This window comes from Pantherophis guttatus, chromosome 1 (genome assembly GCF_059756535.1).
Source record: "Pantherophis guttatus breed Tessera chromosome 1, ASM5975653v1, whole genome shotgun sequence".
In the NCBI taxonomy this organism is placed as follows: Eukaryota; Metazoa; Chordata; class Lepidosauria; order Squamata; family Colubridae; genus Pantherophis; species Pantherophis guttatus.
The window spans coordinates 55,045,197-55,060,991 of NC_142063.1; the positions used below are offsets into that span (position 1 = coordinate 55,045,197).

General features: G+C 38.3%; 1 protein-coding gene across 4 annotated transcripts in view; it reads left to right on the plus strand.

Moving 5' to 3' along the window:
• NEK9 (NIMA related kinase 9) overlaps positions 1-15,795 on the plus strand; it is a 38,216-nt gene that overhangs the window by 14,582 nt on the left and 7,839 nt on the right. For all 4 annotated transcript variants that reach the window (XM_034418134.3, XM_034418136.3, XM_034418135.3 and 1 more), the window contains exons 8-18: positions 608-672; positions 2,064-2,114; positions 3,659-3,851; positions 5,203-5,347; positions 5,821-6,021; positions 6,210-6,256; positions 7,683-7,838; positions 8,162-8,270; positions 10,578-10,739; positions 11,760-11,930; positions 12,109-12,171. In XM_034418134.3, coding sequence (XP_034274025.2) covers positions 608-672; positions 2,064-2,114; positions 3,659-3,851; positions 5,203-5,347; positions 5,821-6,021; positions 6,210-6,256; positions 7,683-7,838; positions 8,162-8,270; positions 10,578-10,739; positions 11,760-11,930; positions 12,109-12,171 — 1,363 coding nt within the window. The remainder of the gene's footprint in view (positions 1-607; positions 673-2,063; positions 2,115-3,658; positions 3,852-5,202; positions 5,348-5,820; positions 6,022-6,209; positions 6,257-7,682; positions 7,839-8,161; positions 8,271-10,577; positions 10,740-11,759; positions 11,931-12,108; positions 12,172-15,795) is intronic.

The following is a 15,795-nucleotide window of genomic DNA, read 5'->3' on the forward strand; positions in this document are numbered from 1 at the left end:
GACAAACCCTGCCCCCAGCCTGGTATTGGTGTTAACTTTGAAGTCAGTATGAGGCCTTGCTGTTCTTGGCAAACTGGGTTGGCAAATATTTTGGAGGAATAGGTTGGAAGGTATTGGGGGAAATGTAGATGTTATATCTCTTTTTCTTTCAGCAGAAAAACAAGTATGACAGCACACATTAGTTATAAATTCAGTGAGAGTAATTTTGGTTTAAATGCTAAAATAAAATGCTTCATTTAAACACTAAAAAGTTGCCATGCGTTGTTTGGAAAAGTGTAAGAGGAGAGGAAGAGCAGCAAAAGAGATTTAGCTGGCACCTTGCTCCTGCACTCAGGGTTCCACTTTTGTTGTCACTTAGCTTCATAGTTAAGTGTCCTCCTTGGCTACTGCATTTAACATAAGCACTGTTAAACTATCTGAGCTCATTTTATGGCCCTTTTGATTTGCTATGTTTGGGGAAATGGAAAGAGACCACAAAGATGTAACTTATTCATTGCCCTTTTGATTTGCTGTGTTTGGGGAAATGGAAAGAGACTACAAAGATGTAACTTATTCATTGCCCTTGAGTTAAAGATTTGAAAAATGATCTGTCACTCACCTCTTTTAGGATCCAGAGAAGAGACCTACTGCTGATGAGCTACTTGAGAGTCCATTTATCAAGAAGCGCAGGAGGTAAATATTAAACATAAACAGGTTGTCAGAATTTATCAGAATCCTTACCTATGCTATCTGACATAATGTAGAAAATTTTCTTTCAAAAAGAGTAACAGTCTTTCACTGTTAAGGGGGAAACATAACATAAGGGAAACATTTCTCAAACTTTTTGTCCATGGATGAGCATTGCTTGAGATTAATTTATTAGTTAAAGACGGTGAAAAACATGTAACACAGTGGAAGTTTTTAGATTACTGAAGCCTCTATTTTATTTCATTTGAAAAATATCAAAGCAGATAATATATGAAGTATAAAATATTAAAATAGAAAAATTGTCCTGACAAATTAGTTATTTGAAATGCTATAGATTTTTAAGCAACAGCCTTGAAACTCTTAAAGTTAAAATCTAAATTAGATTTATAATTATAGTGTGAGAAAATCAGCTAAATTGGCATCTGAATTAACAACACAATTTACCAATTAGATGTGAGGCAGCAAATTATTAGTCAATTATTTTGCTGCCATTACATTTTTAGTTCCATGAATGGGGGAGGTGCTTGTGAGGTATTCCACATCTTGTACTAGAAGTATTTGGCTAGCTTTGACTTGGGGAGGAGGATGGGTGGTCCATTGGCTGCTTGGTTTCAAGTAGCAAAGTCATTTGGCTGGTTGGACCCTTCATTCCCTTGGCTTCTTTAAAATAATCTAATACTCCTTACAGACTTATTTGTACTACGGTTCTGTGATTATTTTGTGACCTAATTCTCTGGATTGGATTTTTGTTTTGTTTTTTCATGTTCCAGGCCCTATACTAGGTTTACTTGTTTATATCTCTCTGCCTCTAGGTGTAGAAATGCAATATTGGTCTCCAAATTAAACTGACAAATAAGCTCTTAAATTTGGTCTGGATTAGTGCCTCTAGAAACATAATATATCCCTCCCAGGCATATATTATGTTTTTAGAGGGAACATTTTTCCAGAAGAGATTTTTTTTTAAATGCAGGATGGAAGCTTTTGTCAATTTCTTCTTTACCCTACAGCTCTCAGGCAATAAAGGGTCCCCCAATCCTTGGGAACAGATTTTTGAGAACATAGGGACTGATGAGAATGGCAAATTTATTTCCCCCATTTCCTGTTTATAAAACCTCCCCAATTTACATTTACACAACACTGAAGCATGTCCATTGTTTATATAGGCTATATTAATCTATGCGTGTTATGGATATTGTGTATTTCAAGCATTGAGTAACAGTGCTTATTATGTAGAAATTTCAATATTTACTACAGACACTGTAGCTTACAGTACAATTTTATAAAAGGGTTATTTGCAGTGTCATTAAATCATATAATGATTCCTGTTGAAAAAGCTGTATTGATGCACCATTCTTACTGTTTATTCTTCCTGGCAGGGATATGGAGGAAAAAGTTGCACTTCTTAATGGCCCAAACAAACGCCCAAGGTAAAGGAATACATGTTGAAGAATAAAACAGAAGAAAATAGTTGGTCTCTGCAAGTATCTTAGCATGAGCAAAACACCTCTCCCAAAAGTGTTAAAACAGCTGTGTGCTTTGGAAGGCTCCCTCTGCTGCTCCAAAGACTATCCTAAGCCATCTCTGTGTGCATGTGTTTATACAGTGGAAGGGTACAATCTAGATAATAAAATAATAGGTATCTGAAGAGATCTTGCAGGGTGAATAGGCAAAGCTGATACATCTGCCTTCTTTCTCTCTGCCTCCTCCTTTTCATGGCCTCAGCACTAGCCAACATCATACTTGTCCTTGCCTCTTTTAGCTGTTCCCATGCTTGAATTCCACTGCTGCATCTTCAATTCAAGTGCAGCAGAACTCAAACAGTCAGCTATCTTTTCTTCCAAACTTCCCAGGGTCTTATTTTCTTTTAGGTATTGAGCTGAGGTGGCGCAGTGGTTAGAGTACAGTACTGCAGGCTACTTCTGCTGGCTGCCTGCTGCCTGTAACTTGGCAGTTCGAATCTCACCAGGCTCAAGGTTGACTCAGCCTTCCATCCTTCCGAGGCCAGTAAAATGAAGACTCAGATTGTTGGGGGCAATATGCCAACTCTGTAAACCGCTTAGAGAGGGCTGTAAAGCACTATGAAGTGGTATATAAGTCTAAATGCTATGCTATTGTCATCAAATATTGCATCAGGAATGGTGTAATCCAACCAGCTGTCTGCCTATTTTCCTAGCACCTTTCTACCCCTTTCAGTGCCACTAAATGGAGGAAATGCCTTTGCCTTTCCTCCATTGTCTCCCACCCTGGAATACTTATGCCCAGATGTGTGTGTTCTGGTTCTATGCCCAGGCCAAATATACACATTGGAGGTCCTGGTGCTTTGGTTTGAGCACAAATCCCAGGCATGTCTTTTGGTCCAAACATAGATCACCTGAAACTGACTGTTCCTCACTGAACCTTTTGCATAACTTTTCTTGGTAGATAATTACTATAAAAGAATGCTATATTTAAGACATTTAAATTGTAAAATATGCAAGTGTTAAACTATTATAAGTTACATTTAGTTTTACTTTTATTGTTAACCATGCCCATCATTTACTTTAGATTTCCATTTACTATACATCACCCTACTTATAAATTGTGCTGTATTACTGAACAATTTACATATACAGCTAAAAATGTCAATAGTTTAATTTGTCAATGTATTTGTACGCCCTTCTCATAAGTTTATTCATGTCACTGCCTTTAAAAATTCAAAAGTTGTATATATGTGTCTTCAAATTGATTTCTGATTTTTATTTGCTTTACAAGATGCTGCTTTCTTCCATGTTTCCATGCAGTCTGTCTAGCCTCTGAACCTAATGCATGCCAATGTATATTTATATATATATGGAAAACTCTTAGCACTTATATGAAGTGTTTTTGCATGGAATCTGGAAATTAAAATTTTTCCATCTATCTTCTCTTTAGAGGCTTAGAAAAGCAGCTCATGGTAAACAGTGTATCCATACAGATCTCTTGTGATTTACAGAACAAGTACTATGAATGAAGCACCTATTGCAGTGGTGACTTCACGCAGTAGTGAAGTATATGTATGGGGAGGTGGAAAGTCCACTCCTCAGAAGCTGGATGTTATTAAAAATGGCTGCAGTGCACGGCAGGTCTGTGCAGGAAACACTCACTTTGCAGTGGTAACAGTGGAGAAAGAGCTCTATACTTGGGTGGTAAGTGTCAAAAGAATTTGGGAAGGTTGGGAGAGAGGAATTCTCCAAAACACTATTATTTGGCATCTGCCATCAACGAAGGGATCAAATGCTACTAGGAATTTGCATCTTGTACTGCAAGGAAGTCATCATGACAGATCACACTGGCCTCTCCAATTGAGCAAAGAAACAGCAGTTACATTTATATCCATTCATGTCCCAAATACATGAACAAGTGGAACTGCAAACTAAAGAGCCTTTGGCCCAATTTATCAGCTGGAAGGAATTAAGTATTTCTAGAGATTAATGTTTTATTTATATTAAGTGATTGATATGCCACCTATTTGTGGCAGCTGTAGGTGGCTTAGTGGCTTAATAAGTATAACACTGTATTAAGTCATAACATCAGTATAATCCTAAAATGATAACTCTTGCTATCTTCATTTAAAATCTTCTTAACCAAATGTCCTACAAAAGAATGCTGCTTTGACCAGCTTACTTAAGACTTAAAAAATGGGGGCTAATTCAGCCTCATGGGGCAAGTTGTTCCATGGGGAGGGTCCACCACTAATAATAGTTCCCAAATTCCTCATCTCTCTCATGGGTGGGTAGCCATAGCATCTTTGTAGCTACACTATGTAGGATGGGCTGATTGTACCTGGAGAAAACTATACCAGAAGTGCTAATAGTCAAATCTGTAGAGTGCTTTTAGTTCCAATCAGCACTTGAACTCAAGCAGAACGGACCTCATGCAAAATAGATATTAAAATAATGCTGGAAATAATATTCAGCCACTATAAGTTGTAGCCTTATCTTGGAGGAAAAGACATAAGGGACACATATATGTGAAGACAGTATAAAATAGAATTTAACTCATTAAATGTAAGTCATATTAAATGTTAGTCTATGTTAAGGAAGGGATTCCCAGTTTAATGTTCTATGTTTTGATATATGCTACATCACTGTTGATATCTGATACTATTAGATAATCAGAAAATACACATGTCTATTTTTACTTCATTCTTGGGTACCTAAGTGGTATTCCCTCATTCAGTGAGTTTGCCTACTATAAGCTAGGTTCCAAAGAACAAGAGTGGTACTCTTTCTCCACCTCCCGCATCTTCCAAAAAGTATTCCAAAATTTAGATGGTTATCTGGAGCAACATTCCATAGGACACCTACAAAAAACCCAATAATTACCAGTATTATTTAGATGATGAAGGAAGAATAGGCCATTTTATCCTGTGGAAACACGGAGGAATATAGAGGTCTCTCTGGTTCTTCGATACTCTATATTATTTATTTTAGTTTCTTTTCATTAACAATATTCCTTGGCTCTTAAACCACTTTATCAAATATATTTTTTTAATAGAACATGCAGGGGGGCACTAAACTGCATGGTCAGTTGGGACATGGAGATAAAGCTTCGTATCGGCAGCCTAAGCATGTGGAAAAATTGCAGGGCAAAGCTATTCGTCAAGTATCGTGTGGAGATGACTTTACAATCTGCATTACAGGTGAGAGACATAGGTAACAATGCACCAAAAATGTTATGGAAGAACTGAAAAAGTGTATTAACTAAAAGAGAAAATACCCCAAATACAAGGGAATATGTAATACTCAGGTATTGATAAACCTGGAAGGCAGACAAACCTGCAGCTGCTGGAATTAGGACAACTTCCAAAAGCCAATTTATATTTGTTTTGTGTTCTTTGAAATGCCAGTATATTGGCTTTTATATTACATTTTGTGATTGTATAAAATCATTAAAATGAATCAGAAGCAAAAATTAAAAATACATAGATTATAAGTGGCAGTCTTTATATAATTCAGATATGGGCCAGACTAGGATGATGTAGTAGATTAAGCCATAATGGACGTGGCTTGATCAAAGTAATTAGATTGCACTATAGTTAAATTCTCCCTGTATTAAACAGGAAGATAACCATTGGATTTTTAAGTTATTCATGTATCCCTTGTTTTCATGCAGATGAAGGTCAAGCTTTTGCCTTTGGTTCAGATTACTATGGCTGCATTGGCATTGACAAGGCTTTTGGGTCTGAGGTCCTGGAGCCCCAGCAAATCAATTTTTTTTCCAGTAATCCGGTGGAACAGGTTTCCTGTGGAGATAATCATGTGGCAGTGCTGACACGAAATCATGAGGTCTACACATGGGGCTGTGGAGAATATGGTAGGTTACTCTACAGGCAGTTTTTAATCTTTGGTAAAGATTAATGACTGATAGAAGTAAATTTCCTTGGAACACTATCATGATAGACCAGATTAAATGAGGATTTCTGCTTCTGGAAAGGTAGATGGTTGATGGATAGCTTTCTTTTAATTTTACCTATACTCATCATTGTTTCTCCCCAAATATAGGCCGCTTGGGTTTGGATTCAGAAGAGGATCATTCCATCCCACAAAAGGTAAAACTGATTGAACTTGACTGTATTTCCTAGTCTTGAGACATTTTCTTTCTAATTCAGCATATTAAGAACAAATATCTATTAAGGTCTTGTAAATTAATACAGACAAGGGGAAAGAATGTTTGATTGGGAGCCATGCAGTTAGTTAGAAGATGAGCAAATATTTTGTATTTGAGATGGAAAAAGTGAAACTTTGACTCTGGGTTTTGCTAATTAGATACATTCATTGTTATAGGAATGGCCAGTACTATTAGTATGTAAAAGTGAAAAGTTGAAGTTGTAATGTTATTATCTTATTCTACTGTGCCAAAAGAATCAGGAGTCAATGTTTTTTTCCTTTTTCTCTTTTACCCCATATTTCTTTCTCTTCCCTTTTTCCTCCCCATTTCCCCCCATTTTCATTTTCTTTTGTATTGTATTTCATGATAATAAAATTATTTTTAAAAAGGAATGTGGGTGACTATATAAATGTTTTAAATAAAAGGAAAAGAACTATATTCTGAATGCAGCATCTTTCCATATGACTATTTTACCTTCTCCTATATAAAACAGATGATAGATAGAAAAAGTATTGCTTTACATAACAAACCAGGCACATCTACTCTGATTATCTCCATGGTTCTAGATAAAGATTTATAGTATCCTTGCTTTTCTTTTAAATTGCAAATATTAATTTTTAAAATTCCAAATTGATGCAAGGTTTTCCTTCTATGTGTTCCAAGTATAACTTGTAAAATTTTTTTGTCCTTTTTCATTTAACATACAATATACAAGTAGCCCTTGATTTCTGACCAGTTACTTAACAACTGTTCATAATTATAATGTCCCTCCCCAAAAAAGCTACATTATGGCTTGGGTTCAAAGTTATGATGACCATATACATTTACACTCTGCAGGCATGTGATCACATTTGGACATTTGATAGCCAGCTCACCTTTATGGTAACTTGCTGAATCACCTGACTGTGATTTTTGACTTTTTTGCCAGTTTCCAGTGTTAACTTCAATTTCTGGTAAAAATCCCCATTTGGGAAAATTGATTTGCTTAATGACTGTGGCATTCACTTATTGATTGCTGCAAAAAATCTGGACCAGTCATGTGATGCCTCAGCCTACAACTGCACCAATTTATGGCTGTAACTCTGGGCTCAGTTATGGTTGTAAGTTGGGGATTAACTATAATTGTTATATTTCAAATTGCTGCAATGGACAACAGTTTGCCTTTATTTTGTAAATCCTCATTGTAGTCTGAATAGCTTTTTCTCTGTCATGTAGCAGATTAGAAGGGCTTTGATTCTTTCCACAACTGTTGTTTTCCCACTCCAGGTGTCAAGAAACTAGGAATAAAAACCCCCAAGTCTCTGTCGATTGGGACTCTGCAGCAACTGTGTTCAGTTGTTGAGGTATTTTATGTATTTCTTTTTTAGGTAGAAATTCAAAAGACTTCCAATATTGTCTCAGTCCAGTGTGGCAGTGATGGAACCTTTCTCCTTACACAAGCTGGCAAAGTGTTGGCCTGTGGTCTGAATGAATTCAACAAGCTAGGCCTGAACCAATGCACTTCAGGGATCATTAATCATGATGTGAGTGGCCTTGTATGAAAATAGAGAAATAATGTTTTCATGACACATCCTTATAAATATAATTTTTAAAATTAATAACAAATATTTGTTGTTGACAGATTAAAAAGAACCAAAGGGCGGCAAATAAATATGTTTTACAATTTCTAGAAATAATTTTATGCATGTTTGGAAAGCCTATACAAGAACCAATAAATATTGCTTTTCTTACAAAGAGTTTTGTGATATTAAGACATTCTCAAGCTTTGCATGCATCGTTCTTGATTAAATTGTGAGCATGTACCAAATCATGGCATTGGTTTTATAAAATTTATGTCTTCTCATAGGCTTATCAAGAAATCCCATATGCTACAACTTTCACTTTGGCCAAGAAACTCTCTTTCTACAAGATTCGCACTATTGCTCCAGGAAAGACACATACTGCTGCCATCGATGGTAAGATCAAATTATTATCTTGTGATATAGTTTTATTTCTAGATAAGGGTAAGCTAACCTACAACTTCAGTAGGTGGCAGCAGATTAATCTCAGCAGTGTCAGTTTTGGGTTATTACTCACTCATATAAGTGACACCCTGGGAATCTTAAAGCTATTAAGTAAACTGGGAAGTTATAGAATAAAACAAAATATTGGAAGAAGGTAATGCAAACCTTCCCAGTAGCATTGACAGGTAACTGCACTGATGCAATCACTAGGAGTTATAGAGTGATAGCATTTAAATATTAGAAAGGACCTTAGAGATCATCTAGTCCAATTTTCTGTTCAATTCAGGAAGCGTCTAGGGGAGCATCTCTGAAAGATGGCCATCTAATTTTTTTTTAAGTACTTCCACCAAAGGAGAATCCATTACTCTCCAAGGCAATCTGCTCTTTTAAACATCCTTTAGCAACATTTTCCAGATGCCTAATTAAAATTTAATTCTTTGTAATTTAAACTTTTTGTTTTCTGTCTTGTTTTCGGAATTAACATGAACAGTTCAGTCCTATCTTCTATTTCAGGGGTGTCAAGCTCAAGGCCCGGGAGCCAGAGCTGGCCTGCGGGCTGCTTAGATCTGGCCTGTGGGGCTGCCCTGGAAACAGTGAAGGACTGCCCCACGGTGCCTCTGCCAGCAAAAATGGAGCTCGGGAGGGTAGTAGGTGGCCCCTCTGAGCTCCATTTTCATTGGCAGAGGGCTGCAGGAGGCCATCACAGCCGAAAATGGAGCTTGGGAGCCTGTTTTCGCTGACAGAGCACTTGGGTCACCACAGGTGCCCCCGACACAAGTGACATCAAGCTGGCCATGCCCACCCCGGCCCCCCAAGGTCAAACACCACCATGATGCAGCCCTCAATGAAATCAAGTTTGACACCCTTGTTCTACTTGGATGCTTTTCAGATATTTTAGATAGCTATTATGCCTTTCTGCAATTCTCCCCCCTTCCAACTAAGTATACCTACTGTATATTTGCCTTTTTAGCTATCGACCTCTATCTGAAAGACAGAATTACAATTACAATTAATGCACAATTTTTAACTAATAATACATAGTAAACATGTTAAATTAGCTCCATAAACTATTTCACACTACTGCAGTCAGCAGGGATTAAACTGCAGTTAGTTTATTGGATTAAAAATAAAATCCTGAATGTTAACTCTTAAATTCCTAGCAGTGAATTGAGTGAGATAACATTATGAAACTATCATTTCTGTGGTTAGGTACACCAATTAGACAACCCATGACCCATTGGGTAATAGTTTCAGAGCTATTTCCTTACCTACCCTGTTTTCCCCAAAATAAGACATCCCCTGATAATAAGCCCAATTGGGCTTTTGAGCACATGGCAATAAGACCAAGCGCTTATTTCAGGGTTCAAAAAAATATAAGACAGGGTCTTATTTTCGGGGAAACATGGTATATAAAGAAACAGAATGACTAAGGGCAACAAAGCAGTGGGAGCAATTTACAACTTTCTGCCAAATTGACTGTGGCTGATTGCCCTCCAGCAGCTGATGATGAAACTGATTAATCCAGTCTCTAGTGGACTGGGATGGGACTGCTCTACTGAACCCTGGGAGGACAGTACTAAAATTAATTTACATTAATTTACATTAACTATACAATTACACTATTTACATGAATAAATGAAAAAGCAAGACCACAATCTGCAGTCTGATTGTTATTAGGATAATTCTCCTGAAATAAATAAATATGTTTGTGCATGTGTGTGTGTGCATGCACATGTGCCATATAGGCATTCTTTGACAAGAAAAATAGAAGTGATTTCAGCTCCATTCTTATCTGGAAATATTTCTACCTGATCAGGAAAAGAGATAATCTGAAATTGTATATAACATAAAAATGGTAGAGTGCCTCAGGATTCTGTCTAATAAGATTGTCTTCTACTGATCTTAGGAGTCTTGTGACTTAATTATACCTACACCGTCAATGGACTAGAGCCACTTTATTTTCAAAGTTCCAGATGGGCCTGTGTCTAACTTAAATTATCTTGACTATAATCAACACTAATAGAAACATATGCATGTTGGTAAAGATATGATGAAATGATGCCTATTACCTATTAGAAATGCTTAAGATGAATGTATCTCTTGTCATGCTTCATGGCAAGGAAATCTATAATCTTAGAACAAATAATGATGAAGTGTTCTAAATGACGTCTTGCATTACAACTCACAATATATTATTTGACAGTGTTTCTCAGTTTTCTGCATTATTAGTTCCTAATTACATAATTGTTTTTATTTCAGAGCGGGGTCGTCTGCTTACTTTTGGCTCCAATAAGTGTGGACAGTTGGGTGTTGGGGATTATAAGAAGCACCTAGGCATTAATTTACTAGGAGGGCCCCTTGGGGGAAAACAGGTCATCAGAGTTTCCTGCGGTGATGAGTTCACCATAGCTGCTACTGATGGTAAGTATAAGCATTAGTAGGTTGATGTGAATTTCTTTAAATTGAGTCTGTAAAGAATCAAAAATGGTTTGCTTAGAGATTATAATAAAAAAAAATCCAAACTGACTCGAAGGCATAAAATACATGGAGTATATTTCAAGTCATGAAGTACTTTTTTGCTTTTAATATAAATAGTACAGCCAAAAGATGAACAGAGGTAGATGCAAGCATTTCATATTGACTCATCAATACCTACATTACAATAACACGGTTAAAATTAGCCTCAAATTGTAATGTAGGTACTGATGAGTCAATATGAAATGCTTGCATCTACCTCTGTTCGTCTTTTGGCTGTATTGTTTAAACTATTAAAAGGGACTAATTAATTTAAATTTTAATATAAAACCTCACAAATCACCATATTCCTATAGGGCCCACAATGGTATTTTGGTTGTTATTATATCCTTAAATAGAAATAAATATTCAAACCTAGAATGGGGTTCTTGACTTTAACATGGTAAACATGGCTTAGGACCCGGGTACTTGCGAGACCGACTTCTGCCACCAATAGCCTCCCACCGGCCAGTCTGCTCACACAGAGAGGGACTCCTCAGGGTGCCGTCAGCCAAGCAATGTTGGCTGGCGGCACCCAGGGGGAGAGCCTTCTCCATGGGAGCTCCTGCCCTTTGGAACGAACTGCCCCCGGAAATACGCAAGATCTCCGACGTCCGTGTGTTTCGCTGTGCCCTTAAGACCCTACTGTTTCGCCAGGCAGGACTAACTATGTAATTATTTTAAATTGGGGGTTTTAAATTGGGGGTTTTAATCTGGGCCGAAATTGTGTAATATTTTTAATAATTTTACATTTTGATATTTGTATATTTTTTGTTTTAAAATGGCTGTATACCACCCCGAATCCTTCGGGAGAGGGGCGGTATAGAAATAAAATAATAATAATAATAATTATTATTATTATTATTATTATTATTATTATTATTATTATTATTATTATATTTTATTTTATTTTATTTTATTTTCCAGATAACCATATATTTGCATGGGGTAATGGAGGGAATGGCCGTTTAGCAATGACACCAACAGAGAGAGCGCACAGTTCTGATATTTGTACATCATGGCCTCGGCCCATTTTTGGCTCCTTGCATTATGTCCCAGATTTATCTTGCCGTGGATGGCATACCATAATAATTGTTGGTAAGTATAAAAATACTGGGTTGTTAAGCTAGATCATTACTTCATTTTTTTCCTCTTAACTGTAAGATAAAACACATTACTTGGATTGATATGTAAGAATGGGTCATTACTAAGCATACATCAGATTTCCCATATTCTTTAAATCTTGAGCTGAGAAAATGTTCTTTTTTTTCTCCAGAAAAAGTTATAAATTCTAAAACCATCCTTCGCTCCAGTAGCAGTGGTCTGTCCATTGGGACTGGTAAGTAATACATAATTCTCTGTTGGAATAGAAAATATTATAAGAATAATTCAGAAGAATAGCACATCTCTACATAAAAATTATCAAGTTCAATCTCTGGCATAGACAACTGAGTAAATTGTTGCTTTGAAAGTCACTGTTATCACTGCAAGTCACCATTATCACAGTGTAGACTGTAATCAGCCAAGATATAACTGCTAGATAGACTAAAGGCCTTATTTACAAGACAGAGAATTTATTCTGATAAATCACTTTAGAGCTTGTTCTTTGTCTTCATTTCATTCATTAGAGAATAAATAAAATAATGCAGTTGTAGGGCCTTCCCTTGTGGACTTGTCTCATATAATAATATAATGCTAAATATGATCATATTAAGGTGAATTTAAGAAAGTCCAATTTGCCTGGGTGGAAAAGGATCAGAATTGAGTAGCAGGCCATTAGCTCTTGGAAGACAATTGATATTTTGAGAAACCACCGTGTTTCCCTGAAAATAAGACCCTGTCTTTTTTTTTTTTTTAATTTGATTTATATGCCGCCCCTCTCCGGAGACTCAGGGCGGCTTATAATGCATTAAACAATAGCCTCCATACTTTTGTATATTTATACAAAGCTTATTGCCCCCATAATCTGGGTCCTGTCTTATATTTTTTTTACCCCGAAATAAGGGCTTGGCCTTATTTTCGGGGGGGGGGTCTTATTATTTTGGGGCACAATTTGGGGGTGGCAGGTGGGGTGGGGAGAGGGAGAAGCAAGGGGCAGGAAGCCTTGCCATGCCCGGTGAGAGAAGAGACGGCAAGAATCACGGCTGCTTTTGCAGCCAATTGAGGCTGCAAAAGCAGCAAGAGAAAAGGTGGAGGGGAACCAGGAAGATCGGGTAGATGAGATGCTGGGCAGTGAGGGCTGTGGCCATGGAAGTACCCGCTGTGCAGGGGTGGCTGAGCCTGCATTGCGTGGCTGGCCGGGGTGGCCACAGCTTCCCGAGTGCGAGGCTTTCCCGGTTGCTGGGCACTGGGCCCTCCGCTTCCGAGCAGGGAGGCTGTCCATGGCGGGCAGAGCGCAGTTTCCTCCTCCTCCTCTCTGAAGGCCCATCCTGCTTAAAGGCCAAGCGCGGCACTTCCCCTAGCCTGCCCGCCCCTTCGCCCACCCCTCTCCAAGTGCTCCGATTGTGCAACCTCCCCGCCCCTCGAGATAAACCGGCTAAGAGGCTCGCAGTAGCGAGCCGAAGCCATCCTGAGCCTCGCCGCTTTTGGTCGCTGCCTCCCTGGCCCGAGACTCCCGCAGCACGCCCGTTCAAGGAGGCCAGGAGCCCTTTACCCCTGGTTCTGCCTTCAGGGCTCTACTGGCTGGCCCTCTCCCCACACATCCCTGGCCTGCCTGTCAACATTACAGAAGATGCAACATTGCACACTGCCCATAAGCAACGTGCAGTCTCTCACAGTAACAAGAATTGCCTGCAATTCTCCTTACTTTGAGAGGCTGCATGTTGCAAAGAAGAACGAAGCAAGGTGGTGGGAGGGTGGAGGACAAAGCAAGGCAGAGGCTGCGGAGCTATTCCAAGGCCCCGCATCGGCTTACTTGAAGGGCGTTCAGCCAGGCCACCCATGCCAAACCCTCCCCCTCCCACCCAGGGCAGCCACATCCCTTAACTAACCTGCTTTCCAGCTCTGTTCTCTCCTGTGTATAGTCTTTTGGACTAAGATAAAAAAAATAAAAACACCACTAGTTCAGACCTTCCAACTTCTCATGAAGAAAAAAAAATCTCGCGAAGTTGAAAGGTGTTTTTACCGTAGTCCCACAATACTTTTCTTGCCCTGCACATGACAGTGGAGAACAGAGCTGGAAAGCAGGTTAGTGAAGAGATGTGGCTGCCTTGGGAGGTTTTTTTTTTGGGGGGGGGTGAGGGACCTCTGTGTGTGTTGTGTAGAGAAGGGGGGGGGGTGGAGAGAACATTGCTGCCAGCCCTGGATAACTCTGAGGTTGGATCGGATCTCTCTCTTTTTTTCTCTCTCTTTCTCACACACACCGTTCTTTCTTTGGGATCACAGCCCAGACGGCCCTTCCAGGATTGCAAGGCTGAAGGCTTCGGAAGGAGCATTTTGGGGATGTGTGTCTGTGCTGCAATCCCAAGTAAAGAAAGATCAGAAGGAAAAAGGGGGAGGAGGCCGGCAGCTGGGGAGGTGCTCTGGAGATCAGAGCCGAATTGCACAGCCCTCGCTGGCTCAGCTGATCAGCGGGCAGCAGTTAAGGGGCTGAAACTCCAGGAGGTGACTGGGGAAGGGAAGGGCTGCCTCCTGTGCTGGCCACGCCCACCCCGTCACTAGGGCTTATTTTCAGGGGAGGGCATATATGCCCACCCCAAAAAATCAGACTTGGCCTTATTTTCGGGACATGTCCTATTTTCGGGGAAATACGGTAGCTACTACAATATTATAGGTCTTTTCAGTCTTCTAGCTTTCATTTAATTGGTAGAATGAAATTATGCTTTCTCTAACCAGTGCACCTTGCTGAAACACTTCAGTTGCTTGGAATAAATTTTAAATATTTATAGTCTCAGAACATTCTGGCAGATATGAATTCTATGGAATCTCTGCTCTTTTTATGAATTTTTTTTTTCTGCCAAATTAGGTTGGCATTAAAACAAGGAAACTGATTGAGTATAATCTACACAATGATTACAATATGCATTTATGAAAACAGATCTAAAAAGAAATTGTTGGGCCAATTGAATACATGGAAAATATTCCACCAGTTAGAAATAATGATTGCAAGCACAATATAGAGAGAAAGGATGTACATTTAAGAAGACATTTTGATGATGTGAGGGGAACATAGACAGCAGAAGGTGATAGATAAGAAATTTAAAACATAGACATTTAAATTTAATAAACTCTTGAATAAAGAATATTGCTTTCCTTTTTCATGAGGTGATTGTATTCTCCTTACACCTACTAAGACTGCCAGATCAGCTAACTCTACTGACAATCATTGGTCTTACATTGAATATGGAACAGCAGAGATCATTAACAAAATTAATATATAGAAATGTTAAATTTTTGAAGGGTAGGGGAAAAAAAGATAGCATAATTAAGAAGAAAAAGTCATTAAGAGAAAGTTGTTAAATTGGAGATTTACAGTCATTTGCAAAGATCTTCAAAATCAGGAGTTTGGTAGCTCTTTCAAACTAACAAATGTTATTAAAGCCATATGCTTTTATGAAGTACAGATATATAAGGTAACTAAACTGATGCAGGATTTAAAATTGGGATGGGGCACGCGAGGAAAAGACAGATTAATTATACAGATTAAATATGAGACTAAATTAATAATTATAACATGTTAAACAGCTATTGTATTTGTTAATACCTTCTGAGAAAGCCTAAAACCTTTTGATGTATATGAATTCAGTAGACATTTGTTCATTTGTGATGTTTGTTTCTGTGGGATCTATAACGGAATGCTCTGGAAGATTAAAATGCTCTGCTACTATTTTCTCTTCTGATATTGATAACATATGTGATCCATTAATTCTTTTGCACAAAACCTGGTCCCATTTGTCTTATACAGAATTCCATCGCTGATGGCATATGTCTCATTAGTGAAAGAGCATTTGAAGGTGCCTATAAT